This window comes from Anomalospiza imberbis, chromosome 26, assembly GCF_031753505.1.
Source record: "Anomalospiza imberbis isolate Cuckoo-Finch-1a 21T00152 chromosome 26, ASM3175350v1, whole genome shotgun sequence".
Taxonomy (NCBI): domain Eukaryota; kingdom Metazoa; phylum Chordata; class Aves; order Passeriformes; family Viduidae; genus Anomalospiza; species Anomalospiza imberbis.
Window position 1 is genome coordinate 1,375,891 of NC_089706.1, and position 26,897 is coordinate 1,402,787.

Genomic DNA, 26,897 nt, shown 5'->3' on the forward strand with positions numbered 1-26,897 from the left:
TTTTGTTGTTTTGCTTTTTTTTTTTTCCATACATTAGAACATTTATTTCTCAGAGAGAAAATATAGTCTCAGACAGTCAGATTATAGTAGGTAAAATTAGCTTTTTTTTTCTTTACAAGCATAGATTTTCTTATTACTTCTCTTATACCATCTGATATAAACAATTCTAGAAAGCAAATAAACTCACTTTCTACAATAAATAGAGCAATCTGTGCTTTACAGCAGACTGACAGTAACATTTAGGTTCTGTAGCAACAACAGGATATCAGCCAATCCAAATTCTAAACTCATTTAAAAACCAAACATAATGAAAAAAAAAAAAAAGACCAACTCCCAAGACCTTAAACATATACACAGGTCACTAGTCCACAGCTGAGCTACCACCTGGAAAAGTATATGTTCCTTTAAATAAATTACATCGTGTGCATATAAAAGACCCAGCAACACAACTGAGGACTTCAAGAATGGTGACAATAGGTCTAAATAATTTAGAACATTTTACAACTATATACACAACATCCTTCCCTAGCCACACTCCATGGGCATTATTATCACTATTAATATTTTTATAAACTCCTATGCCCCATCTCTGTATGTTAAAGGAATCTTAAAATTCCTTCAAATGCAGTTCCATGCCCCAATGTATAAGAAGTGGTATTTTAAAAAAGTAGAGCAAGTAGAAATGGCAGTGATTACTCCCTACTATTCATTATCATTAATTATTATTATTTTGACTCCACATTCTCTTCAGTATGAAAAAGTTAAAAATAATTTAAAAATACTGAGTTAAAAAGCAAAATGATGATATTCAATCTACAATCTTGCTTTGCAGCTTTGGCTCTTTAAAATGGGAAAGCAAAGAGGGATATGCAACAGAAGAGATCAGAGAAATCATAAAATCCTTGGCTGATAGAAAAGATTCAGTCACCAAGTTCCCAAACATCAGTTTGTCCCTGTTTTTTTGCAAGGCAAACCCAAACCAACAGGGATTGTCTGGGTTTACCTGGATGACAGCACTGGAGACCCACACACCAGGGAAGGATGTGCACGTGTGGGAGAAGGTCAAACAGCAGAAGGGTTGTGTGCTCTGCTCAGTGCTTGGTTTCAGTCCAAAATGTGGCAGAGGAAAGCAGGGAGACAGAAAATAGGAGCGGGGGAAAATGGAAGAGGAGCCTTACACCAAATGTGCGTAAACCAACACAAAAGATGCATCTCCCTCCAACCCTGATCAACCTCAGTGCCTGAAGAGCTGCTTCAGCTCAACAGCCACCTCCAAAATTACTTCTTAAAAAAGGAAGTTATCTTTTCTTAGGTACTGTGCTAAGTCATGATATGAAATGTTACTGCAACAAGCAGAGTCACAGAAATCAGAACTGAAATGTGACACTACAAAATCAGTTTCTAAGACATACATATAGACACAGATCAGGCAATTTAATTTTCATCTTTAAAGCTCTGTGCATCTGTGCATGGAACTGTGCAGGGGGGGAAGGTTACCAAAATCTCAAGCTTTTCTAAATGCAGTGAGAGAAATCTAAACATGAAAACACGATGGACTTAGGCAGGAGAATCACAATCAGAGCTCCCAGCTATGATTCTGCGTGGTTTTTATGTGACAGGACAATGTCATTTAAAGAAAAATGAAAAGGCCAATGATGGTTAGGGTAAATTTGGCACAAGACAGTCCAGTTGGGATTTCTGTAAAGAATCCTGGGGGTGCCAGGTTCCCAGGAATTACCTGGGACTGGCTGATGACACAAAACCCTGGCAGTCCAGGAGATGCAGGGGACGGTGTATGAGGTCCCAACATCCAAGTGCTGTGTGCTCTGCTCACCACAGCAACTCACCTTGGCTCCTGTCACCTGTCAGCTTTTCCTACCTACCTTGCTCCCTGTAGACTACATTTCATCTCCTGCCAGCTCTTCAGCAAGACACATTCAGGAAGAAGCTGGACAAGGGTTTATTTGGCACATTCCAGGGTGCTCCGAGGCGTGCTGACAGCTGCTGGAGGTGCTGCACTCTGTGGTGCAGTGAGTGTGGAGGAGCAGGAGGGCTGCCCCAGCAGCCCCTCACAGGTAGGTGGCTGGGATGAAGGGGTTGTCCCCCTGCACTCGGCTCAGGTGGATCATGGCTCGGTCGTAGGCCACCTGCACCGACTTGCGGATGCTGGTTTTGCGTCCCTCCATCATCTTCAGCTTGTCCACGGTGTCATCCACGCCCAGGGGAAAGACTTTGTCCCGTGGCAGCCACTGCCTGCAGCAGAGAGGAGTGCACAGACCTGTCACCTCCTCCCCAGGAGCAGTTACACCCACGTAATGTATTTATTCATCATCAACGCCCCACAACGATGGTACAAATGTTTAAATCCCTGCATTTGACATGGAAGAAGTCCCTGCAGCCAAAATGCCTTCTGAGCACAGACTTCTCTCTGCATGTTTAGATTCCCCAATTTACGTGTAACATCATCATAATCCCTGTGTGCTCCCACATCCCAAAGATTATGTTAAATCGCCTCGCTCACCCTCACCCCGGAGCTGTGTGCACACACTCACCAGGTCCTCTTGTTGTCAAAGAAAAGGACAAGGAAGAGCTTTTCTCCTGCCTCTGTCTGCCTCTGCTCCCCCAGCTTCAGGACATCCATGGGGGGCACAGGGATGGGGACTCCGTTGTGCAGCAAACCCTCGCGCGGCATCTTGGGGTCGATAATCTGGGGACATGGGGAGGACATTTAGCACAAAACCCTTCCAAGCAAGGAACAGAATGCATTCTTTTCCCATTCTTTCAGTGTATCCAAGCTAGACAAATTAAGTCTTCTTTGGGTGGGTAAGCAAAATTGCTTGTTTTCAGTGTCTCTTTCTAAAAAAATTTCAGCCTGAGGCTTCCCCTGTGGGAGGGAAGCCAGTCAGTCCCAAAGCCAAGCACCCCGCCTTGAAAAATGGATGTGTGGTTCTGTGTGGCTGTAAATGCATTTACACTAATGTGTAATTCAGTACAAACTCAGTGTTATTCTGTTCAGCAAAGGATTTCCCTCCCTCACACCAAACTCCAAATAAATGCAATGCTCCTGCTGTACTCCACAGGCAAATGTGATTTCACAACAGCTCCATTCTGGAACAACTCACTTGACATCAGTGGCATTGCTCAGATTTGCACTGCATTAGATCAGAACCAGGCCAAATATTTTGAGAGTTGACAAGCAGTGCTGGCTCCATCAAGCCAGGGGAACAAGAGACTACAATAATTTTGAAGATAAGTCACAACAAACACATCAATTCTCCCCCTGTAAAGCAGAAATGTCCACGTGCACATTTGTGCTATGTCAGCACAGGAGAAGAAAACAGCAGAGGGTGGCTGCAATACTCTGTTCTTCTTCCCCTCCTAAGGGCTTGAAAAAGTAGATTGGCTTTGACATTGGCCATCTGTAGGAATTTATTAAGACACTTTGCCACCACAACAGGCTGCTACAGAAAAAGCCTTTTTTGGAGGCAGTCTCAGTGGTTAAATCCATTCTAAGCCACAGTTAACTCTGGCTGTAGCCACGTGGAGAACTAAAACTGCTTTGGCTGGCCAGGATTGCCAGCAGATCCATGGATATTCCTTCTCTGGGCTCCCACTTGGAGTAAGAGCATGGATGAGGGTCACACTTCCAGCAGAATCTGCCCTTTTTGATGACATTAACAGATAAATATGCAAAGGCAGATAAACAGTAAGAAATAACATTCAAGGGACATGCATATATGCTCTTATTTAAATCAAACATATGGTTGTTGCAAGAGGATGTAGACATGACAGGGCCAGCTGGGCACCTACAGATGGAGCTGTGCTCACCAAACAGGAAAACGTGCAGGCAGCAGAACCTAGTGCCTGCATTTATAAAATTTAGGTCTTCTCATCCCCACAGTACTGATGACTTTCCTCAAAGGAGAGGAGAGTGAAAGAGCTCCTACCCCTGACAATGAGAGACCAATGTTTTGTGAATCCTCTGCAAAGCTCTGAAACAATGAGCAAAGGGAAAATGCACTGTGCAAAGGGGAAACAAAAAGCACATACTACATTGTTTTGGGAAGTTGTCCTTTTCTGCCTGGTTACAGTGCACAACAGGACTGTGTTCTGGGCTACCTGAGCTGCAAGGTCAGGCTGTGGGAGAGCCACAGGGCACTTACCAAGGCAGGGTAGGAGGGATAACCACGGCACTTGGCCCACACCAGCTCCAGGGGCTCCAGCTCAGCCTGGCTCTCAAAGGACATCAGGAGAGGCCTGCCTAAGGGACAGCAGGAGACAGAGCTTAGGAGCTGGTACCAGCAAGAGGGTCATGAAAACACAAGGAACCACACTGTCATCTCACCCAGGCCTCATCTCCGTAGCAATCAACTAAAACAGATGAACAAGAGCAGTACTTAAAGCCCACTGACAAGACAAAAAGGAAAATCACTTGTTTGTGTCTACATGAACTGGGTGTTTATGATAAAATTCAGCATGTACCAAACTCCAGCCTTCTTTGTGCTCTGTCAGTTCAGTCAGGTTCAGCACTAAGATAAAGCCACAGTCTCCTAAATCATGGGTCATGTGGCTTCACATGAACTCTTCATGTTAATCAGAAATGTTAATCAGACTGAGTCACTGAAATCAAATGGCCCCACAATGGATTCAGTCATAGATATGAAATCAGCCAGTCCTGGTCCTGGAAAAGGAGTAATCTTCATTAATGAAAATGCTATATGCAATAACCTAAATCTGTAACAAAGCAGGCAACAGTGCCCAGGCCGGTCCAGGCTGGGCAGTTTGTGCAGGACTGGCTCCTGGTGTGCTTTGAGATGTGCTCCCCCTGGTTCAGGTGGGTCCAGAGCAGGGGGTGCTGGGCAGCAATTCTCACCTGAGCCACTGAAATCAGAGTCTCCATTCACACCCTCCAAGAGGGGCACCCGAGAAAGAGCCGGCTTCCCTCGGCTGCGCTTGGGAGGCATCAAACCACTGTCAGGAAGACGTGGAAAAGTAGGGCATTAGGAGAAAACAGATTATCCTGGACAACAAAGACAACGGATTCCCCAAACTGGGTTAAAATCCTGAAAAATTACAGCACTGGGGCAACACTGACATGAAAAGAACACTGAATACTGGTGCAAAATGTGATCTCGTTGGTGAAAGCACACTGGACATCATCCCAGCTTTGCCATGAGCCATGAAAGGCCTCACAGAAACCCAGCTCTAAACATGAGGAAGAAACCCAGTGAAGACATCACACCTGAGAGGTGATGTAATGATGCCTGGAGCTTGCATGGGCTACCCCAGTTGTGTACAGGCTTGAGAGATGACACAGCAGCCCTCCAGTGAAACTCCAGCACGAAACTGGACTTTGTCAGCCCATATCCTGAACATCCTTTCACCCCCTTACTACAAACATTTCAGAAAATGGACTACCTCCACCTCAAGCAATCATATTTTTTCACACATTGTAACTCTTCTTTTACAGTTTTCTAATAGGCAACCCATTGTGAGTGATTTTGGTGCTGCAAAAGAAGGACTGGAGAAAAAGTAGCAAACAGAGCTGCTCCTGGACAGAATAATTGCACAAGTTATCCACAAGACATCAGAAGATATCAGGTGCTTGCTTTAACTCTGTTCAGTCATGTTTGAAGTGCCCAGTTCTGCTCTTTAACTTCTGAGAGGAAGAAACCAGCTGTTCAGTAGGTGGTAAAAGTTCAGCGTTTCCTGCAGTGCTGAACTGAAAATCTGAATTCAAGTTTTTCCAAGTTTTGGTTCCCAAGAACTGCATCAGCAGAGAAGATGTGCATGCACTGAGAAAGAGCAGTGTAACACACACCCACTTGCTTGAAAAATCAAGCACTGCTTTTGGGACCTGCAGCTTAAGAGGACAGGATGAAAACTCAGCAGCTTTTTGTGTTTTAGAGTCAACACGCAAGTAAGTAACAGTCTGGGCTGGGTTTGGAACTAAGAAGTCAAAGAACAGAATCTGAGAGATTAATCCAGACACACAAGGTGCTTCAGGGAACAGTTCTGCCTGGGCCACTTACCTGCAGGCTTCCAACACCAGCCCACTGCCCAGGGCAGAGCGTTTCCGCGCCTGTCGCTCCCCGTCGGGGCAGGAGGGTGAGTGCTGCCCGCCCTGCCTGTGCTCCTCCCCGTTCTCCAGGGAGCACTCCAGACCCCTCTGCAGCTTCACACCGTTCTTGGCTTTTTTAAAAAGGACCGATGTCCGCCGGCCCACGCTGCTGAGGGTGGGGCTGGCAGGGCTGTCTGCAGGGGGCAGGGCCAGGCCCTTGAGGCCGTTGTTGGACAGCAGGCGTTGGAAAGCCTGGCTCTCCTGCTGCAGAGCCTTCTTGTCCAAGAGCTCCCTGTCCGACACCATCCTCCTCTGCAGCTGGTTCAGGGACCTGCTTTCACTGATGGGTTTGAGTGTTGGAGGGTCCTGCAGCGAGTCCAGCTCTGAGAGGGTGGGTGCGGGTCCTGTGGGCTCCAGGGTTGGAGGGTACGGCAGCTTGGCACCATCTGCTAAAGGAATAAAGAATCTGCTTGAACATTTTAGCAAGAGTCATTCCCAAAACTACCAACAGCCATTCCCATCTTTCACTAAGGTCACAGGAGAAACAGCAGGCTTTGACTGCTGACGAGCACTAGAGACCTGGAATCAAAATCCTGCTGCTCACCTTTCTCCCCTTCCTCATCCCCTTCCCTGGATGTTGTCTCCAGCCCCTCCCGTGGCACAGTGTCCCCGTTGGGCAGGGCCTTGCTCTGCTGCTGGGCCAGTTTGTGGCGGATGGAGTTGATCTCGCGCCGCAGGAGCCGGATGCGCCGCGTCCGGGCACCGCTGGAGCGCATGGTGCTCACCGTGTCCAGCTTCTCCAGCAGCTCCTTCAGTTGCGCCTCCAGCGACAGGTGAGCCCGGTTCTCCGGGACCAGGATGTTATCCACTGCAGCACGAGAGAAGGGAACAGTGAAGGGAAGGAGTAAGGCTTCTTGGAGAAGCATCTGGGGCCAGTGCCAAGCCTCATTCCCTTTGATGCTGTCCATGAATCAATCGCTTTAGCCTGGGGAAAAACTTTGGAGCTTGGACTTCCTTCTTTGGATAAAAAGCAGTTGATTCAACTTGACTGTCCCTCAGTTCCTGTTACTGCCCCAGGGGCAACAGTGAAAGGACACGTCTGCACCCCACACAGAAAGCCTGTGGTCTAGGCCCTTGTCAGAAACCTATTTCTTTGTCAGATTAAATGACAAAATCAGACCACAAACATAAGCGGCCAAAACGTAACATATTTTCCACTCCTCTGGCTCTGCTGGAGGGCTGGCATCCGCTGGAGCAGGACAGACAGCTGAACACCTACACAAATTTCATAATGACTGTCCATCTGCACCCAAGAGGGCTTCAACATTTAGGAACCAGATGGCACACCGCAAGCTCTGTGTGCTTGATGGCTGTACTAAGTTTAACCAAGTCACTCAACCAATGCTTTGGAGCTGAATCTCAAGAGGGCTGTGGGAATGGATGGGGTTGTGTTGGGAATGGAAAGTCTCAGCTAGAAGGATTGCTAAGGTCCCAGTACCTTCACCCCTCATCACCCCCTTTCAGCCCTCAGTGCTCCATCTAACCCAGCTGCTGTACATTTTGCCAGCTAACAATGAAATATATGAGCTTTCCTCACAGCAAAAAAATCCCAGACCCAAGTTTGCAATGCCCTTTAAATTAGTGAGTTTGTACGACATTCCTGGCACAAATCAAAGAGCACGGGCAGTTTACAAGGCTCTGCCAACACGAACATGCACTAGGAGAGCTGGAGCTAAGCTGCACCTAGCTCAGAGTGCCCAGCTCACCTGAAATCCCACTCTCTGGGGTTCTAGAGGAGTTCTATATGTGCCTAGGTAAACAGCTGGATAGGAAAATTCTCCTATGCAGAACGGCCACAATTTCCATGCAGGCTGAACGACATGCTCTGAACTAAAGCTATGATCTGCCTGAGGGGAAAAAACCACTACTCATTACTCACCATCCTCCCAAGAAAAGCGGTAAAAGTCGTGGGGCTTGGGCGACTCAGGCAGGTGAATCCCCACGCCAGTGTCAAAGCCGATGCTGTCGGCCTGGCGCCGCGCGTGACGCAAAATCGCTCCCCCGAGGTCCCGGAGCCGGACAGCTGCTCGGTGGAAAATCGTGTCTTTAGCATTATACCTCATGCAGTTGGCAACTATAAGGTTAAAGTCTTCCTCAAACTCATCCAAGGTTCGGTAGAGGTGGGACTCCAGCTTCCGCCTCATGGTGGAAAAATCCATTGGGTTGGAAATGAATTCCAGGTAATCTGGAACCTAAACATATAAAACCTGTACAATTACAAAAACCATTTACTAGCCAACCAGAGCGCACCCATCACAAGCACTCTTAATGCCCTTTCCACTGGCAAGGGGCAGCAACAGATGTTCATTTCTGTGTCACCCAGGCAAGGCAGACACACCCTGGCTCTGCAAAACATTACTCATCCAAGATGTGCTAAACTTTCAGAAAAAAATGCCCTCTTTTTGTCCTGGACACATCATGAGTCCTTTTTGAGATAATTTTTAGTCCACCAGCAGCTTGGGACAAGGTGGTTTGTGCTTCTGCCCAGCAATATCTCATCTACAACCCACTAAGCACCTCTAGGAAAGAGACTTGCCTCGTTCAGGTTAACAGGCTCTGTGAAGATCTGGGCAGCATCCTTCTCCTGCAGCAGGTCCAGGGTTGTGCGGAGCAGGACATTGAAAGGGGTCAGCTGCAGCTCCATGGCAGCCTGCTGCACCTTCACCTGGCAACGGGAACGCAGCCATGAGGACACTCACTGAGGACAGGATCTGTGAGTGGTGTCTCCCTCCAGATTCCTCTGAATCATCCCCCCAGCTTTACTCAGTGGTGGAAACCTCAGGCCAGCATTGTAGAACTTCGGGCAAACACCTTGCACTCTCATGTACATTGCCCAGGCCAATCCTTTGACATGGGGAACTCCTGTTTATTCAATTTCACAAAGTCAAAACAAGAGGAAACCCCAGGAAGTTAAAGGATACCACAATTAAAAATGAAAACAGGCTTTTCGTGCCTGGTAAATTATCCTGGAGAACTCCCTGCCTCAAGATATTGTTATTATGCCAACTAGCAACATTATATAAAAATTAAAAGTATGCAGGCATTTATATGAACAACAACATCCATAATTAGACTAGAGAGCAAAAATAAAGTTTAAGACATAAGCTCTCAGACTTCAAGGCAGAAACCAAACAACAGTGGTTAGATGTCTGCAAATTCCTAATACAGTTCCTTCTATCCTTTAGGAAGTCTCTAATACTGTTTGATTTCAAACAACCAAGTTGTAGCACTGAAAATCTCCTGCATGGAAACTCTATTCAAAGAACAGGATAAAAGTATTTATTTGCCCTTTAACATCTTCCTTTCTTTGATCTTATAATCACTCGTTATGTCATTAAATCAACACTTCAGAAACAAAGGTAAGCAAGTCTGTTTACACAAAGGAAACTGCATTTGATGTGCTCAGCAACAAGACTGCATCAACGAGGGAATGAATATAGACAGATACAAAGACCTCACTTTGCCCCCAAAACAGGAAAAAAGCCAAACAGAGATGCACGATTCTGGAGCATCCTTCTGCACTCACCTAAAAGCTGGGCTGGGATAAAGCCCAACTAGATACACTTTACTGTGGTGTTCTATCCTTTTAAAAAGCACACCACAGTTTCCATGAGCTTTTATGGATTTAGCCAGCTGTGATAGGGTTATATCAAGATATCAAAAGCAAACAAAGCCCAAGAATGATTTTTGGTTTTTTATCCTCCTACCTAAAATATGTTCACACAGCAATGAGGGCTGAGCCACTGTAAATGTAAATCAAGGAGAATGCAGCAAATGAACCATCAAAAGGACTCCAGAAAAGCTGTGGGTAGTTTCTGGCCATGGAAAAATTGTTCTCAGAGGAGCAGTGATCACAGAGGATGCTGCTTTCCCTCTCCCTGCAGACAGCCTGGAAGTACCCAGGCAAGGCCTGAGGATGTGCATAGGCTCACTGTGTTCCAGTGAGCCTTTTCTGGAGCTGTCCTGGAGGATACTCTAGCCAGAGAGCACAGCTGTGGGTGCAGCAACCAACAAGATAAGGGTAGCAAAGACAGGCAAGGCTGGCAAGCATTGGAAGCAACTGGTAAAATTTGGAGATGTGCACATAGGTCAAAGGAAAAACTGGAAAATTAGTAAATGGTCTCCCTCTTAAAACTTTATCTTCTAAAAATGTCCTTAGAGGACAAACCACAGGGATTTCTAGCTGTAGAAACTAAGAGTTAAATTGTCATTTAGACTTCTCTCTGGAGAAGGTGTTACCAAACTCCTGAAATAATCATGAAAGGAACTTAACTTCTACTCTGCAACACACTTGGTCGATGCCCAGAAACAGAAGGGGTTCTGTAGGTCAGGCATCAAATCCACTATTAATGATGCAAATACATTTTGTCAGCACTCTGCAGCCCAGCCCTGGTTCTGAGGGCAGAGGCTGCATAGTGCAAATGTGTGACTGGCACAGGGAGAGGTGGCTCTGCACACCCAACAGTCAGAACATGTGAAAAGAGGAAAAGGCTCAAGAAAAACTGTTATGCTCCTCCTGGGTCTCCTGCAGCACAGAGAGCTTGCATGGGACTGAAGTTAAGAGCAGGAACTGGACGGCCAGAACTCCCTACCTGCTCCCTTTTGAGCTTTTCCCTCTTTCGGATGAGCTCGATGAGCAGCCGAGCCCGCTCCAAGTCATGCCGGAGCTTCTGCCAGTACTTCAGCTCCTCCTTCACTGCACTCGTCTTCTCATCCTGCTCCTTCTGCAAAATATGAGTGGGGTGAGATAAAAAACACCACAGGCTTCCTGTGTTTCCTTCTTTTTCTAGGAATCCTCTGGGAGTTGCTCTCAGAGTCTTCCTCTTACTGCCTTGTCTCTTGTTCAGACCATATCCCCTCCTTCCTCCAAGCATTTAGCTGTCTAACAAAGAGAACATCAGCTTTTCTAGATTTTAACTTATCTGGGAAATTACCCCAAATTATCCTGCAGCTTCACCCTGGGAACACACTTCAGTGTATGCTCATTTACACCCTCCCTGCTTTGACATCCAAGTTTATTACAGAGGCTGGAAATTTTCCTGTGCATTGGAGCAGCAGCCCAAAGCATTTACAGTCTAAAAGGAAGGCAACCAAAGACAGGGGAGAAAAGAGCTATTTTGTAAGCCATAAAAAATAGAGCCATGGAAAGACATTTGCCAAGAATGGCCAACACTGGGAGATGAGCTCACACCTTCCAAGACACTTGTTTAGTGGCTCCACAACACAATCATCCTTCCTCTCCTAAATCTGCACATTTTTTTAGTGATTTGGATGATATACCTCAAGTGCATACACTTGCATGACTGCAAAGAGGACAATTGCTTCACAAGATCTTCATGGTTTATATTAATAGGACATTTGTTTCTAAGAACTTTAGATAAATTGCCAGTGTAATACACAAAGGACTTTCCCAAGCTCTGCACTGATGAGTGGGGAATAATTTTTTTATTTAGCACCCAGAGCAGTCTTCTTGCAAACCAAAAGTCTATAAATTCCTCCAACTACAATAAAAATATACATGTACACTGTATACAATCCCTCCTGACAGGCTGTGTTAGAGGGTAGACTCCTACTGCTTCATTACTTCAGGAACTACTTCTCATGCCAAATGCAGGGCTGCTTAATAGCACCAAGATAAGGGGACTACAGATGCCAGCTCAAAAGACTCCAGAACTGATGATTACGTCTAAATGTGCATGGGACGGACAGAAATTAAAGCTGCAGGAAGAATGACCTGAACTGGAATTTGGCCATAATTCTGGAGTTAAAATAATTTTCTTTACTCACAACGAGGAATGTGTTTTTATCATTTATATAGGAGATCATTCCACCATGGGCCCATCACATGCTTGCACAACCCTGGGTCTTCTGACTCAGGGGAAAAGCTCCTACCTGCGGTCTCACCAACACCAACTTTAGTGGCATCATGGATATCCCACGAATACACTAACTCAGTTCTTCAGGCATGAGCACACCAAGAGGAGATCGAGAGAGGCTTAAAACTGATCTTTTCACCCTGGCTCCCCTCCCCAGCCATGTGTAAAGCTCCTCTCCTCCTGGAAGCCAAGCTGTGAGGCCTGCCCCGTGAGCCGAGCTGGGGAGCAGCGGGTACCTGCTCGGCGCTCCTCTGGGACTGCAGGTGCGAGTGCAGCCGCCGGATCAGGGGCACCCCGTTCCTCGCCTGCCGCTTCAGCAGCCAGTAGTTGTGCAGCCTCTGCATGAACTGGTTCTTCCTCTGCAGGGAGAGCCCACTGCAGATCTTGTTCAGCCTGAAGGAAGCACAGAGTGTCATGGAGCCAGCTGCAAAGCAATCACGGTTTTGCAGACCCTAGGGTCTCCTGATGAAGCTTTGCAGTGTTGTGTCAATGTTCTCTCTGAAGTACACACAAACTGGGACAATCTGGGATCTCCTCACATGCAGACAGATGTGCTCTCTTTTCATACTGGAGGGTCCCACCAAGCACTGGCCACAACACAAAGTGTGAAATCATCAATTCAGCTCCAAGCCTTAATTTCAAAACTACTTCCCGTGTCAAGAACCTTCCAGGGGCCATTCAAATTTGATGTTATTAATGTGGAGCCTGGGAAATTAATTTGACAGGAGTTCAAGAATAACAGATCACCTATTTTAACCTTTGCTTACCATTCTTATCTTACACATGGTGCCTTATCAGCCTATCTGTTAAAATAGACACATCAACACACCTCCTAATGCACCAAACAAAAATTCAGCACTACCTAGTTCTGCACGAGGGAGAGCTGGGGAAAAATACAAAAATACAGCCAAAGTCAAAGCTGCTTGCAACACTGTCAGGTTTGACATGCTCTGTAATAAAATAAGGAATTAAGAAACTATGGAATGAGATCTCAAAAATTTTAATAGTGGGATGACCCCTACCTGCCTACCAACCTGTAATGCCTCAAGTATTTTGAAAACGTCTTCATTTGCCATTAGGGACCACCACAGAGTCTGCATTATACAACAGCTTGGGATATCTGCTCAGCAAGCCAGAAAACCACAGTGACACTCAGAGGAAACCCGGCCACAAGTTACGCTGCAGAGCACTCTGAAAACAGTTATTGCTAAGGCCTTGACTGAGGATTCAATGTTCCCAAGGTCAACAATGAGAGGGACTGAGTCCTTAAACAGACCCTGTTCAGCTACAGCTGTCCAACTCCTTCCCTACACCTGCAGCACTCACCTGTAAGAGGGAATTTGTGCAACGGTCACCACGGGCATGGACGAACGCCCTTTGGTCACGTCACTAGGCTCCTTTTTGATCTTTTGCTTCAATTTCACTTGGTTCTTCTTCACAGACCCTTTGGGAGGGCCAGAATCGGCTTCCTCCTCCTCCTCCTCCTCCTTCACAGTGACCTCCTGCCAATCACCACCAGCAGCTGGACACCCTCTTCTCACCGTGCCAGGCGGGGAGTGGCTCTCACAGTAGGCAGTCTTGCGCACGGTGAACGTCGTGCCGTTGATGCTGGTCTCCCTCATGGGCTCAATCTTCATGAAGAGACCGGCTCTCTGTGCACAGGTGACATGGAAGGCAGTGTAACAGTTCACCTTGTGGCACTGGATAGCAGCTCCCATGCCCTTCTGCTTGCAGATACAGCATGTGAGCTTCCACCGAGCTGGAGGGATGTTATTGATCCCTTCGATGGGCTCGAGGAACACAGTGTTTGCAAAGCAGACCTCTGGGATCCAGATGGCACAGACCACGTGAGCCCAGCGGCCATCGCTGGTCTGCTTGAAGGCTCCCCCTTTGTTTGGGCAAAGGACACAATCCACAGGGCGAGAAGGGGACTGTAAACAGCAGCGGCAAAGCCACTGCCCCTCAGGGATGTAGGGCACACCGTAACACTCCTGGTGCACGGCCAGATTGCAAATGTCACAGAACAGGATGACATTGCTGTTGTGACACTCATCGTCCATGCAGACACAGCAGAAGGCATCCTCATCGATGAGGGACTGCTGAGCCCCATTGTTCCGGCTCTCAAGGTACGACTCCTTTTCCAACCGATCCACCAGCAGCTCAAAAGTGTCAGCAGAAACTGTCCCATAACCATCAGCCCTTCTCTTCTCGTTGACCATCTCCAGCCATGCCAGATCCTCCTCATCCATGTCATACTCCACTTCTCCATCGAGGTCCTCGGGAGGCTTTTCAATGTACCGGTAGTAGGCAGCAGGGAGGGGAGGGGCATCTGGCTGGCTCAAGGAGTCCACCACACGGAACTTGGGCTGGGGCAAGTGCAAAGATATCCCTGGCGCATGTCTGGAGCAGGACTCCTTCTTCTTGCCTTTGGAAGGTGTTTTCTTAGATTTGGAAGTGAAGAGGGGCTGCTCACTGTTCTCCTTGTTGCTGTTGCACTCGGTGATGTCCTGGGCTGTCAGCTCGTCCTCGGTGATGAGCTTCAGGGGGTCGTAGATGCTGATGCGATGGAGCCGCCCGTCGATGTCCACCTCCACGATGCGCTGGGCCTGCGCGTAGGTCAGCGTCTCGCGGGTGGGCGAGCACTTGAGGCTGTAGGGCGAGGGAGAACGCCTCCCCTCCAAGTGCTGCCGGCACCTCCTCCGAGGCTTCCTCATCCCTGTGGTCCAGAGACCCTGGGACGCAACAGGACAGAGGACAGGGTAAGACAAGGAGACAAGCAAGAGGCAGCACAGACTGAAAAACTCACTCAGTGCTGCAGTAGAATGAATTTCTACCACAGACTGCAGCAATTTCAGGCTCCCTGAGTCTTTACACCTTAGATACAGGGAGGTATTTGATAGATCAGCCATTTCTTGCAATGCTTATCAGAGCAGAGCACCCTCCAACTTCCTCTATTTGCACCTCAGATGTACAGTCCACCACACCACCGGTGAGAAAAACCTCAAAATAATTTGACAGCACAATATACAAACAGTCTGCTGTGCACCCATCAGATCAGCAAACCATTCAGATCCCCTGATATTCAAACACCATTGTTCACATCTTCTTGCACCATTCGCATATTAAGCTCACACAAACCAACAAGTTCTCCTCTGCTCTTTTGCCTGTGACTTTTCATTTATATCTCCAAATGTGCTGGTTGTTTTCCAGGTAGAAAGGAATGCACTATTCAGGTCTTATGAATGCAGATTCCAATCTAATTTTTTTTTTGTCAGCTCCAGATGAGAAAACTAATGGTTCTCCCTCAGTCCAGGAGGGAGCTCCTCCAGGTTTCACAGCTCAGGGCTGCCACCACCGATCCTTCCATTCTGACACTGCAGATGCAAAGAAGTCCCATAATAAAAAATCATCCTCCAGTTTTGCTTTTCCTTCTGTCAAGGGTCACAAACAGAACCAGAGGATGAACTGAGCAATGCAGCAGAGACCAGATGTGACTCCCTTCTGCTCTTCCACGAGGAAGCAAAGAGGGACAGAAAGGCAACAAGCAGCATGGATCCCAATGGACTTACGAGCTCTGGCGTTAGCCCCTCTGGAGCCACAATTCCCATTCATCCACCTGAGCCACCTGGCTATGGAGAGTCCACAGGGCTACAAGCAGGAAAGCAGCAAGACAGCTCCCAGCACCAGGAGCCATGAAATGGCATTTGCTCAGAGCCTTAACAAAAAGCCCCAGCCAGCTCTGCCCGCGCAAACTGCTAATCAGCAAGCCAGATAATTAGCTGAGAGTCGGCTGCTGACATTAAGGAGGTGCCTGTCAGAGGGGAGCAGAGGAGAAGCCTGGGGAGGATTCAGACATGGTGGCAGCAGAAAGGAGGGTGAAGGAGAGAGCTTGCGAAGAGGGAAAGCAGAGAGGAAGCCAAGTGAGTAATGCAAGAGAAGGGCAGAGTCAAGGATGGGAACATGACTTATGGGAATAAACAAGCTGAGGCTGAGAGAAGTCAGAAAGGAGACAAAGAAAAGCAAATGTAAATTCTCTCTGAGAAGATAAGCCAGCCCAGAGCTTATCTGTTGCTATGCAGAGGCCTGAACCAGTACTTCATCCTTATTTAAAGCAATCCACAAATTCAGTTCCTTTCTGTGGGACCCACAGACAAGGAAACACACCACAAACCCACAATTTGTACTCAGCCAGTGCAATATTTGTGTTCCATGAAGGACACAGTTCCAGAAACTCTCAACTGTGTGCCACAGCAAGCAGCACCTCACAGGACCAGGACCTATAAGAAGCCCAAGCATATTCCAGAGAGAAGGAGCAAATTCCAGGACCTATTTAAAAAACACATCTGTAAGATAAAATCAATGGATGCCAGAGGAAAGAAACAACCTGAAACAGCTGCAGCCCCCTCTGCACCTTTTGCCAACCAAAACACCAGCAAAACTCCTGCTGCCCTTGACCATGTTCCTTCACGTTCCTGCCACATCTGTGCTTGCCCATGGTCCCCTCACACACCTGCCAAGGGTTTATGCTCCTCACACTGACATTGATGCCTACAATGAAATGTGTCGGTGCCCAACAGATGTCACAGAGCTGCCTGCCTGGGCACAGGCGGAGATCTCGATCTTTACCGATGCCCTGACACTGCTGTAACCAAGTCAAGCTGACGGAGACGCACGGGCCTCGAGAGAGGCCCTCCCTCTGGAATAGGGAGAGCACGAGACGGGCCATGGATGAAGTTTCAGGTATAAAGTCAGGGCTCAGCAACAGGTGGGGTGCGCCATGAGCGGTGTCAGATCTCAGCAGCAACTGAGGGAACGGAGACATGCCCTCAGCTGGCAGGCATCGGCGGGAGCTCCTCTCAGGAGCCACCCCGCGCACCGAGGGCTCCCTGCAGGGAACTCCAGTAGCAGCCAGCGATCTGAGCCAAGGCACAGCAGGGACCCGGACAGAAATGAAGCGGTCCCGGCGAGGGGCGGAGAAGGCGATGAAGCCCGGCGGGACCGAGCGCGGCCCGGGCCCAGCGCGCGGCCGCGTCTCCCCACGGCCCTGCCTCAGTCTCCAGAGCCGGGCAGCGGGCGGGGGCGCGCAGCAGGCCTGCAAGGCCATTGGCTGCCGGCGCCGTCCATCACAGCGCCGTCACCAATAGCAACGCGAGGCTCTGCGGGGCTAAGGGCGGGTACGCCCGGCCCCGCCTGGGCCAATCGCGTGGGAGAAGGTGGGCGGCGCCCCCGCCGCGCCGCGAGGAAGGGGGGGCCAAGATGGCGGCAATGGGGGGGCCCGGCTGACACGGCGCTGCCCGTTCCCCGTCCCCGGGCGCTCTCCGCCGCTGCCCGCTCCTCGGCGAGGGATCGCGGGCCGCTCTCACCGCACCGAGACGGAGCAGGGATGCGGGAGAGGCCCGCAGGCTGCGGCGCAGCGGCCTCCCCCAGCTCCTTCCCGCCCGCCCGGTCACCTTCCCGCGACCCCGGCGCGGGGGTGTGTGAGGGAGGAGAGACCCCTGAAGGAAGGAAGGGTGTCGCGGCCTCCCGCGCAGAGCTTTACCTGGCCGGCTCGGCGCGCCGCTGCCGCGGCTTCTCCACCGTTGCCGCCGCCGCCGCCTCCTTTTGGGGGGAATTTTTGTTTTTGTTTCTCTTTTCTTTTTTTTTTTTTTCCCTCCTTTTTTTTTTTTTTTTTTTTTTCTTTTAATTCTCTCCGCCTCCCCCTCCCCTCCCCCCTGGGGCGGACGGGCTCACCCAGCCGGCGGCGGGAGGGGAGGGCACAAGATGTCGGCTCCGTCCGCTCCGGCTACTGCCGCCTCCTCAGCGCCGCCTCCTCATTGCCGCTGCCGCCGGTGCCGCCGCCGGTGCTGCCGCCGGTGCCGCCGCCGCTCCGGCCCCGGTGCCGCTTCGCCCCCCGCCACCCTCACCTCCCCCCCGCTCCCCCCCGGGGCTCCAGCGCCCCCGCCGCTCTCGGCGCTGTGGAGGCGGGGGGGGAGCAGGGGACACGCGCTCAAGATGGAGGCGGCGGTGGCGGCGCGGGCCGGCCGAGCGGCGGGGAGAGGCGGCAGCCAGCGGCCAGGCGGGGGAGGGGGCTCCGCGCTCCGCTCCCCCCGCGGGCAGGCACCGCCCGCCCCTCCCCGGTGCCTTCCCACACCGAGCGGGAGGCCCCCGGGGGCCGCTGGTGACGGGAGGGCGGGGGGTCCCTCCGCGCTGCCCTCGTGGCTGAGGCGGGGGTCGCTGCTGCCCGCGGCTGACGAGGCAGGCACCGGGCAGCCGCGGCCTCCCGGAGGCCGGAGCGGGCGGCTGTCCCTGCGCCTCGCCTGCCCCCCGCATCATCCGCGGGGTTGGGGTTTGGGAGCTGGGCTGCAGATGTGCGGGCCCATCCCAGGCCGGTTCCTCACAGCCGGGAGCCGTCAGGCCGCGGGAAATGAGGTGGGATTTTTGTCCCAGGCTCGTTTGGGGTGTCTTCATTTTTGCAGCCCGCTTGTTTTGCAGGAGGCGTGGGGTCCCAGGAAACACCCTGAAGCATGGTCGGGTGCCAGAGTCCAACCCGGCTGCACTCCCAGAGAACCTTTGCCTGCCCCAGTTAGTCTACAAGCAACATCAAACAAACGATGTAAATAGCGAGAGCCTGTGTTTATTTTGTAGACTTAATATTTCAGGTCCAGATGGCCTTTTCACATGCAGAGGTGGGGCAGGCTGGAGGGACAAGCGAGAGAGGGACTGAGGGGGGATTGAACAAGGAAGAAGTTAAGTTAGCAACTGAGATAAGAACTGAGATAGGAATTGCAGAGGCTCCCACACTTACTTTTTATAGAGCATGCCACATACTTGAGCATATGTGCGTTCCACCTCCCACTCTGCGCAGAGTATTGCATAATATCACCATCTGAATTTATAGAATTAACTGTTTTAGAAGGAAGCAGAGAATGTTGTTTTCCCTCATTTACAGTCCAACTGGAGATCTTTTGTCTCTTAACGTATGTTAACCATGGAATCTGAGAGCAGCTAGTCTGTGACAGTCTGTTTTGCAAAGTGCTCAGGTTGGACCAGAACTTGTTGCGGCTTTAAAAGCAAAGAGAAAGATGTGCCTTACTGCTGAACAGTCTTTACATATCCCTTTGAAGTATATATGGTGTATACTTTTTTACAGGTCTACTATTTGCATATCAAAACTTGAAAATAAATAATAAACTATTCTTTTTTTTTTTTTTTTTTGCATGAAAAATAACATATCAAGGATTGGGGAATGGTTTCAAACTAAGAGAGGTGGTTTAGATTGAGTAACAGGAAAAAAAATCTTCTCTGTGATGCTGGTGAGGCACTGGAACAGGTTGTCCAGGGAAGCTGTGGCTGCCACATTCCTGGAAGTGTTCAAGGCTAGGTTGGATGGAGTCACCTGCTCGAGTGAAAGGTGTCCCACAGCAGGAGACTGCAAACAGATGTTAAGTCCCTTCCAGCCCAGGCCATTCTGTGATTTTCCTGCTTTATAATTGGGTTTGACTTGACTTTTTTTTTTTAATATGACCAACTTTTGCAAACCCTTTAATTTTTGACCCTTTGAAACTTTATACTCTTAAATTTGCATTGGAATTAGCTTATTATAATTATATTAGGTTCCCTATTAAGAACAGTGGGATGACTTTGTGCACAGAGATGTCCAGACATCTCTGATGACTGAGGGCCATGTGTTACAACATCAAAACAAGTTATACATTATTTCATTTTATATCAAATCTGTGGAACTAACGTGTTATTGGAAAAAACATTCTGAACTTTTCTCAAATCCCAGAAGCACAGCTTAATTCAATTTATTTGCTGTCCCAGTTTTTAAAGGGTACAAGTGCAAAATGAGTTGCTTCAAATGAAAGCAGCAGCCAAGATACCTCAAACAGAGTTGGGCACCTTCATTCATATTACAATTTTCTCCATGTTTATTCAAGCATACTTAAAAAGGGAAGAGAAGTATAATTTAAAATTGAGAGCTGACCTTTTTCTTTGTTGATTTATGAAGACTCAAAACTGACTTATGTTTGAATCTCTTTTTGGCTGTTTGTTCTGCTGCTGTTTTCTTCAGAATTGCCGAAATTAGAGCAATTGCTAAACAGGTCCCTTGTGCATTCAAGGTTAAAACCTGATATCTCAAAAGTGATAAGCCTCAGTTGCCATGTATTTTCACTGGAATTTTATACATATATTTATAACCCTCTTCAGCCTCACTAACATCAGAGAGGTCACACAAGCACCCAGCGCTACCTCCTCAGTGGTCCTTATTTTTTGAATCTCAATGTTCTCTAATTTTAAAATATTTTTTTTTGGTTGAAGTGTTCTGAAGACAGCTCTGAAATTATGGTTTATGGCAGGAGAATTTTTATTTTTCCAGCCAAACTTGGCTAAAAGAAGTTAACTCAATTTCATGTAACAGCAAATCAATGAGGGTTGCAAATATACTAACCCTTCAGTATTATTTAATGGAGTGCATGCCAACAAAAAAGGAGAGCTGACTGAATCAGCTGTGAGCCAGCACCAGCTGAACATCATCATTAAAAGCTGTGTAAGCTCATGTGCTCAGAAAATGGCCTTGTAAAGAGAAATCAGGCAAAACATCCCCCAAACCACATTCACCTGGAAACTGTGACATTTTCTTTCAGTGTAGATTTGGACTCAATGATCTTTAATGACCTTTCCAACCTGAATGATTCCATGATAAGTACAATTAGTGCAGCGAGTGTCCATCCTTTTGGGGGGAAAGCAAATTACTAGTGGCTATTCTGGTCTTCATTCAGTCTTTCATGTCTTGTTTCTTTCAGCTGTGAAAAGAAAAACAGCCATAATCACATTTCCAGCCAACACTCTGCTGACCCATGATACAGGAAAAATGCAGAGGATTAGGAACGCTTTCCCTGGTTGCTCAGGCAACAGCAAGACATGGGAATATGAGAAGGTATTACCATCCTTTGTACAGAATCTCACTAGAGTTCTCAGTCGTGTTTATAATTTTCTGTTTTTCCTCATTCCCATTGTCACATACTTATAACATGAACATTATTTGTTTAGTCTGCTACCTAGAATGTGAAAATGTTAAATACAAAAACAGATAATGTGTCTTTTTCCTACAGGATAAAATAAGTATTTTTGATAAGTGGCTGTGGCAGTTTTCAAAATTACGCACTGAAAGGTTTCTAGGTTTCTGTGTTTTCCAAAACACAGTTATTATCTCTCTTTAAAAATCCTCTGATTCTGTGACATCTCTTAAGAAAATAAAATAATTATTCCTTTGTCTGCTTTTTCTTTCCCACTTACATGTGCAAGTGCCTAACAAATAGGCCCCATAAAGTTGCAGCCTCACAGACCTAATAAACTTATGGAGAAGGATTGTTTCTGAAGGCTTTACTTTACAAATTTTAAAAAAAAGATGCTTGGAAGTCAGAAATGAATGTAAGAATAGCAAGTAAATAGTATTCCAAGTTACACATCTGTAAGTTATCTGAGACAGGCACCAAAATTCCATAAATATATCTGTGTAAATTTATATCATAGAAACTTAATACAAGCAGCAAACATATTTTTGGCTGGCCTGTTTTTTTGGAATTTTGGACCACTTAATGGCTGAGGGATTTTTATCACTTGGTTTTGTGTTTTTAAGTATGTAAACTATACTTGTAATGAAAGGAATGTCCATTGTGTGTCCAATGTGTCAGTGTGAGTCATCGACCAGGCACTGCCTACACCTCTGCATGAGGTAATTTCTGCTTTGACTCACGGTGTCTGTCAGGGTCACACACCCCCTCTCGGTTCTCCTGCTGATTTTGAAGGATTCCAGCCTTGGCCTGAGTCACTGGCTCTGTCAAGCAGGTGTTTTTCAAACTCTTTTCAGGAAATGTCAGTAGAATTTCTCCCCACCTCTCCCTTCTAGTAGCTCATTGCTGTTCACTGAAACACGTCCTCAGATGCTGTAGGAGCACTGGGATGGTTGGTATGTACAGATACTCTTTCCAATACCAACCTGCTACATTTTCTACTGTCTATTTTGAGTTCTTGGATGATACATACCACAAAAAACCAAATATATATACACCTTCAGGGATCCTGGGCTTACAGAGCACCTGCTCCCCACATTTGTTGGGGTACTGGGTAATCCTTTTGCACAGTGTTCTGTCACTGTATGGGGTTGGTGGGTGAATGAATGAAACCAGAGCACGGAGCCCACACAGCAGCTGTTAGGATTGCTCTTGCAATTTCAGAGCATTCAGGGTAAGTGTAAACCTACCGAGAAACCCAGTCCCTAAAACTGGGTGTATACTCAGCAGAAAGACCGATGCTGAAGATCATGTGCAATGCCTAAAACAAGTGAGACTGATGTTTGCAGAATCGGTGTACCCTACTCAGTTACGCTCACAATTGTTCTTCTCACAACCTATTTGTATCACATGTTCCCAGTGCCTCTTCGTGCTTGTCCTCTGCTCAGACAATTCCCAAAGAGCATTTTAAATTATTCTTTACAACTATCCAAGTCCCCTTTCAATACCAGCAGACTGCTCAGTAAATTCCTTTATTGTGAAGATGTTTTCTCCCTCAGCCATCATTACTGCGACAGAAGACTCTTCAGGTCTACCTATCCCCTTCTGAAGGAGGGCAAGATGATTAAAAAATACCCTGCATTCCCATTTACAGTGGTTCATGAGTTCTGTCTGAATGGGTTCTTTGCCTTAACAGATGACTTTGACTTTAGAGATTACTTTCTGAAAGAAAGCTCTCTTCTCTAAAGGTCTCCATAGATGTACTTACATTTGTCTACAAGATTGAACTTTTAAGACTTCTCTGCCTCTCCATGTCCAGGGTTGCATAAGTCAGTAGGCCTTCACCCACAGCCCTGAAACATCTCCTTCAAAAACACTCACCTGGACAGTGACCCTCTGCTGCAAAGCACCAAGCCTCATTTTACCCTGGCACAGGCAGCTCTAAACATCTGCAGCTCTCTGAGATGTCAATGGCAGCTGCAGAGAGCTTCTCTCCAGCCTCTGTTCAGTATTATGCACATGGCAGCCAGGTCAGATTCAAAAGGACAGTATTCCAGCTGCAGTTTGACAGCTGCAGCTAGAACTCCCTTCTGCCATTCAAGGAAGATAAAGGTTGTTCCTTAGCAAGAGGAAGGGATGAAGCCTAAATCTCATCAAGCTGTGCTTTTCAGGACAGAGTCAGCAGAACATTACTGCATCTCCCTAGTACTCTTTACAAAAGAGTGCTCCATAAGAAAACATTGAGTTTCCAGGGAATTGAGGACACATCACAACAGTTCTGTGCTCACTGTCCCTACCTAAGAGAGGAGTGAAGCAAAGGCCTTGTACATGACCCAGACAGATACGAGCCAAGAGAAACCTTATCTTATCATCACGGACCATCTGTGCAGCCACAGCAGGCAAACATCAACACCATCCTATCAAAAAGCTGCAGTCACTTCAGGGTTATCCCCAGTGCTGCATGCCATGAGCTGCAACGGGGAGGCAGCCAAGCAACATGACATCCCTGTCCAGTTACCAGTGGAGAAGAGAAATGAGAAAATTCTGGAAATGTTGCAATTTTTCCTTGCTTGTGGTCTGTTCAGCAAAACTGAACATTACTTAAGAAGAAAATTAGAGAGCACTGAAAACAAACAACCTGGCTAAACCAAACCAAAACAAGTCAGCAGCTACAGAAGAGGGGGGGAATTGAGAATTCTGTATATATTACTGAGGTTAAATACCTTCTCAATACTTTTCTCTAGTCCTGGGGACTCTGTGCCTTGAGCTCTGATACAGAGAAGGCCCTTGGCTCTTGGCACATGTCCCGTGGGATGGACTTTGGAATGATTGACTGAACTTGCCTGATCACCCTGGGGAAGAAGGTGTTGCAGTCCAAAGGTGTTATCACAACGAGCAGCTGTGCCTGCACTATCAAGTGACTGTATTGGTAAGGTGTGGATCTGCAGATACTCCAGTTTCAGCACAGGCTGGAAAACGTCCTGCAGATCCATATTCATAGTAACTTGTGCATCTGCCTGGGACTCCTAGTCTGTGGGAAGTGGCCTCGAATTCCCAGGCTTTGTTTGCTGCTGGCAGTGAGGAGGAGACAGCACTTATCAAATCCCAGGGAATGAAATAAGCAGGGGAAAAATAAGAAGAGAGGCAGTGGCTCTTTTGAGAGGAAGCTTCTGAGAAGAATGGTGTGTATAGGATGGGAGGATGAGTTTGTAGCTGCTCTGAACACAGGCTGATCCTCTGGTGCCCTGGGGCTGATGCCAACCCAGCAGCCTTGCTCTACTGGGTGTTCTGTGACTGCTCAGGGAAGCAGGACACAGCCAGAGTGAGATTGGTTAAGGTCTTGTTATGCTGAAATTCAGTATTTCTGACCCTTTGCTTAGGACTCACTTCCCAGTCAATTTTACCTTTTTTTTTTTTTACCTCATCCATAATTAATGTACTAAACTCTGTGCTTGAAAAGACTAATGAGAAAGAATGAAAACCGTCCTCTCTCAAGTGGACAAATACAGGGGGAAAAAAAAAGGAAACACCAGGTAAAATTCTCTCAAAGTTTCAACAAGAATATATTTGTATTTTATGTTGAAAACTGTCTGGGGTGTTTCCCCTTTAGAAGAATAAAGTCCAATGCCCACAGCACGGTGTCATCCTTGTGTTGGCACATAGAGAGGGGTCCCACAGGCCAAAAGTTGGCCACCAGCAACGCAATGTGGAATGAATCTGATGTCATCAAGGAAAGCTGAGTCCCATCCACAGCTGCACCCGTCGCTATAATGACATCCCACTTCTCTTCTTTGAATCCTTCCGTGCAATGGGACTGAAGGTCAAGATTTCCTTGTAAATGTGCTCTTGAAAACCAGAACAAAATAACCATTAATGTGTGATTTTAGAGGAGATGAATAAAAGTTGGAGTGTTGGATGTGCAGAAAAAGGCATTTAGTGGCAGCTGAAAGAGACAAAGGAAAGAGACAAAAAAAGTCTGCCTGAAGAGCTGGAGGGATCTTTGCTGAATGGATGAAAGCAAGAGATCTGTGCTCTACCATTGAGGCATCAGCAGGCAATCACAGCTTTACTCAGCATCTGTACAGGAAAGAAAGAGGAGTAGGAAAGTCCCATGCTAGACAGGAACCTCAAAGAAAATCAACTCCTTACTTTTCCACTCCTCTATTGAAAGCTTTTCATGTTCCAGAGAATCGTCATAGGAGTGTTGTGCCTCTGTCTCCTCCTCGATATCTCGGAACTGGTCGAAGTAGGGGTGAGCCAAGGCCTCTGTTGCCGTAAGGCGTTTTTCCACATCCAGCTGCAACATCTTGTCAAGCAGGTCCACAGCTGTAGAGGATGGGAACAGGGCTAGGCAAGGTGCAGGGGAGCACAGGCACCCTGTGCTTGAACCCTGCAAGAGTGGCACTGGTATTTCCAGTGTTTCATCTCCAGACCTGAGCAGTGAAGAGAATCCTCAACCTGGCCAAGGCAGCAAGGATCTCCCATCAGCGGAGATGCAAAGTCTGCCCAACAACAGCCTCAGGGGAGCTCTTACTAACAGAAGTTAAATTGTGCAGAAATAACAAATTAGACCTGAATAAGGCTTGCTGCACAGATTGGGCTGCAGAAACATGAGGAGTAAGCCAGTAACCTCAAGATATTTTTCAGTTTTAATCATTTGCTTTCATTCAGAGCCCTGCATCTCAAAGGAGTCTTAACATGAGTAATCTGTATAGAAATCTATACATCCCTGGTAAAGAGGAGGGCAGGGAACTCAGATGCTGACTCGTCTGTCACCCCCATTCCCACTTGGTTTTATCATTTTAAGACTTTCTTTCATTCAGTTTCTAGAAGAGTTTTGCTTGTTCTCACCGCTAACCTAAGTGGGAAGAGAGTTCTTTCTAAGAGATTAATTCTGAAAATTTCACCTCAGCTGTCTGTTAAATATTGCTAGATCCAGGTATTCAACAAACAGTTTCTACACTGTACGTAAAAATAATTTAAAAAAAATAGTAAATGGCCAAGAACAGCAGAACATCACCATTGTAATGCCAATAAAAGATAATTCTGCTTTTAACTGATACATGTTTTCCCTGAGGAAAAGCAGGGGCACAAACTGCAAGGGAAAAAAGTAGCAAGAAATTATTAGAAGGAGAAATAAAGTTGAGTCTGTGGCAGTCAGCTTGCCTCCCTTCCAACTGTGAAAACTCATGAGAAATGCTGGAGATTACTTACCCTGAGGATTTGCTTTAGGGAAAAGCACAGACAAATCCTTCTTGGGGATTTTAGGAAGGGACTTGATATAACTCTTCGCCTGAAAGAGCAAGGAAAGCACAGTTACTGCACGTGGACAGGTGTGAAATACAGCTCTCAGTCTCATGGCTCTGATGAGCAAAAGCAAATGAAGAGAAGAGCAAAGCATCCCAGATATCCCATTTCACCAAACAGTTTATGAGGAACTATTTTTATTGGTCAAGACAGAAAAATACTTCTGTTTTAGGAGCCAAGCAGAACGGAGAGGATTGGTGGTTCGCTGGGGCATCAGGCCCCTCACATGGGAGTCCCTGCCAAACACAGCCATTCCCCACGCAGCACCAGGTCCATCAGATGTGCCACCAGCACAGAGAAATGCCTTACTTGCCCAGGGGAAAAGGCTGCTGCTGCACCTCCCTGCTGCTGTGGAGGCAGCACCTCTCCCATGCCAAACAAAAGTCAACCTCTTCCCTTGACACCTCTGCCAGCAGGACCCAAATCCACAGGAACTTCCTTACCGCTTTGTCCTCCAGCTTCTCCAAGAAGTCCTCTCCTGGATGCCCTGTTACTTTCAGGATCTGGGTCAGTTGATCCAGGTCTGGCAAGCTGTGTTAAAGATCAGCCTTTGAGGAGCAAACCCCCACCCCAGCTCAGCCTGCGAGAGTATGATTA

General features: G+C 47.5%; 3 protein-coding genes across 6 annotated transcripts in view; 1 reads left to right on the top strand and 2 right to left on the bottom strand.

Moving 5' to 3' along the window:
* BRPF3 (bromodomain and PHD finger containing 3) lies at positions 1-17,869 on the bottom strand. 4 transcript variants are annotated; one of them, XM_068173211.1, is made up of 12 exons: positions 17,728-17,869; positions 13,324-14,729; positions 12,234-12,390; positions 10,714-10,845; positions 8,658-8,786; positions 8,001-8,313; positions 6,666-6,929; positions 6,033-6,510; positions 4,874-4,971; positions 4,164-4,261; positions 2,553-2,707; positions 1-2,253 (listed from the first exon to the last, which is right to left on the bottom strand). In XM_068173211.1, exons 2-12 carry the CDS (start codon positions 14,709-14,711, stop codon positions 2,070-2,072), a joined length of 3,396 nt encoding a protein of 1,131 aa, XP_068029312.1. In that variant the 5' UTR covers positions 14,712-14,729; positions 17,728-17,869; the 3' UTR covers positions 1-2,069. The 4 variants fall into 4 exon arrangements, with proteins under 4 accessions (XP_068029312.1, XP_068029311.1, XP_068029309.1 ...); XM_068173210.1 differs by lacking the exon at positions 17,728-17,869 and adding an exon at positions 17,537-17,674; XM_068173208.1 differs by lacking the exon at positions 17,728-17,869 and adding an exon at positions 16,508-17,067.
* LOC137462851 (basic salivary proline-rich protein 4-like) overlaps positions 16,818-26,897 on the top strand; it is a 12,837-nt gene continuing 2,757 nt past the window's right edge. The window contains exons 1-3 of the mRNA XM_068173652.1: positions 16,818-17,091; positions 17,167-18,405; positions 20,784-20,917. Coding sequence (XP_068029753.1) covers positions 16,818-17,091; positions 17,167-18,158 — 1,266 coding nt within the window. The 3' untranslated portion in view covers positions 18,159-18,405; positions 20,784-20,917. The remainder of the gene's footprint in view (positions 17,092-17,166; positions 18,406-20,783; positions 20,918-26,897) is intronic.
* Positions 24,541-26,897, bottom strand: part of MAPK13 (mitogen-activated protein kinase 13) — an 11,252-nt gene continuing 8,895 nt past the window's right edge. Inside the window, exons 9-12 of the mRNA XM_068173225.1 lie at positions 26,744-26,823; positions 26,208-26,286; positions 25,143-25,319; positions 24,541-24,838 (exon numbers count right to left, since the gene is read on the bottom strand). Coding sequence (XP_068029326.1) covers positions 24,759-24,838; positions 25,143-25,319; positions 26,208-26,286; positions 26,744-26,823 — 416 coding nt within the window. The 3' untranslated portion in view covers positions 24,541-24,758. The remainder of the gene's footprint in view (positions 24,839-25,142; positions 25,320-26,207; positions 26,287-26,743; positions 26,824-26,897) is intronic.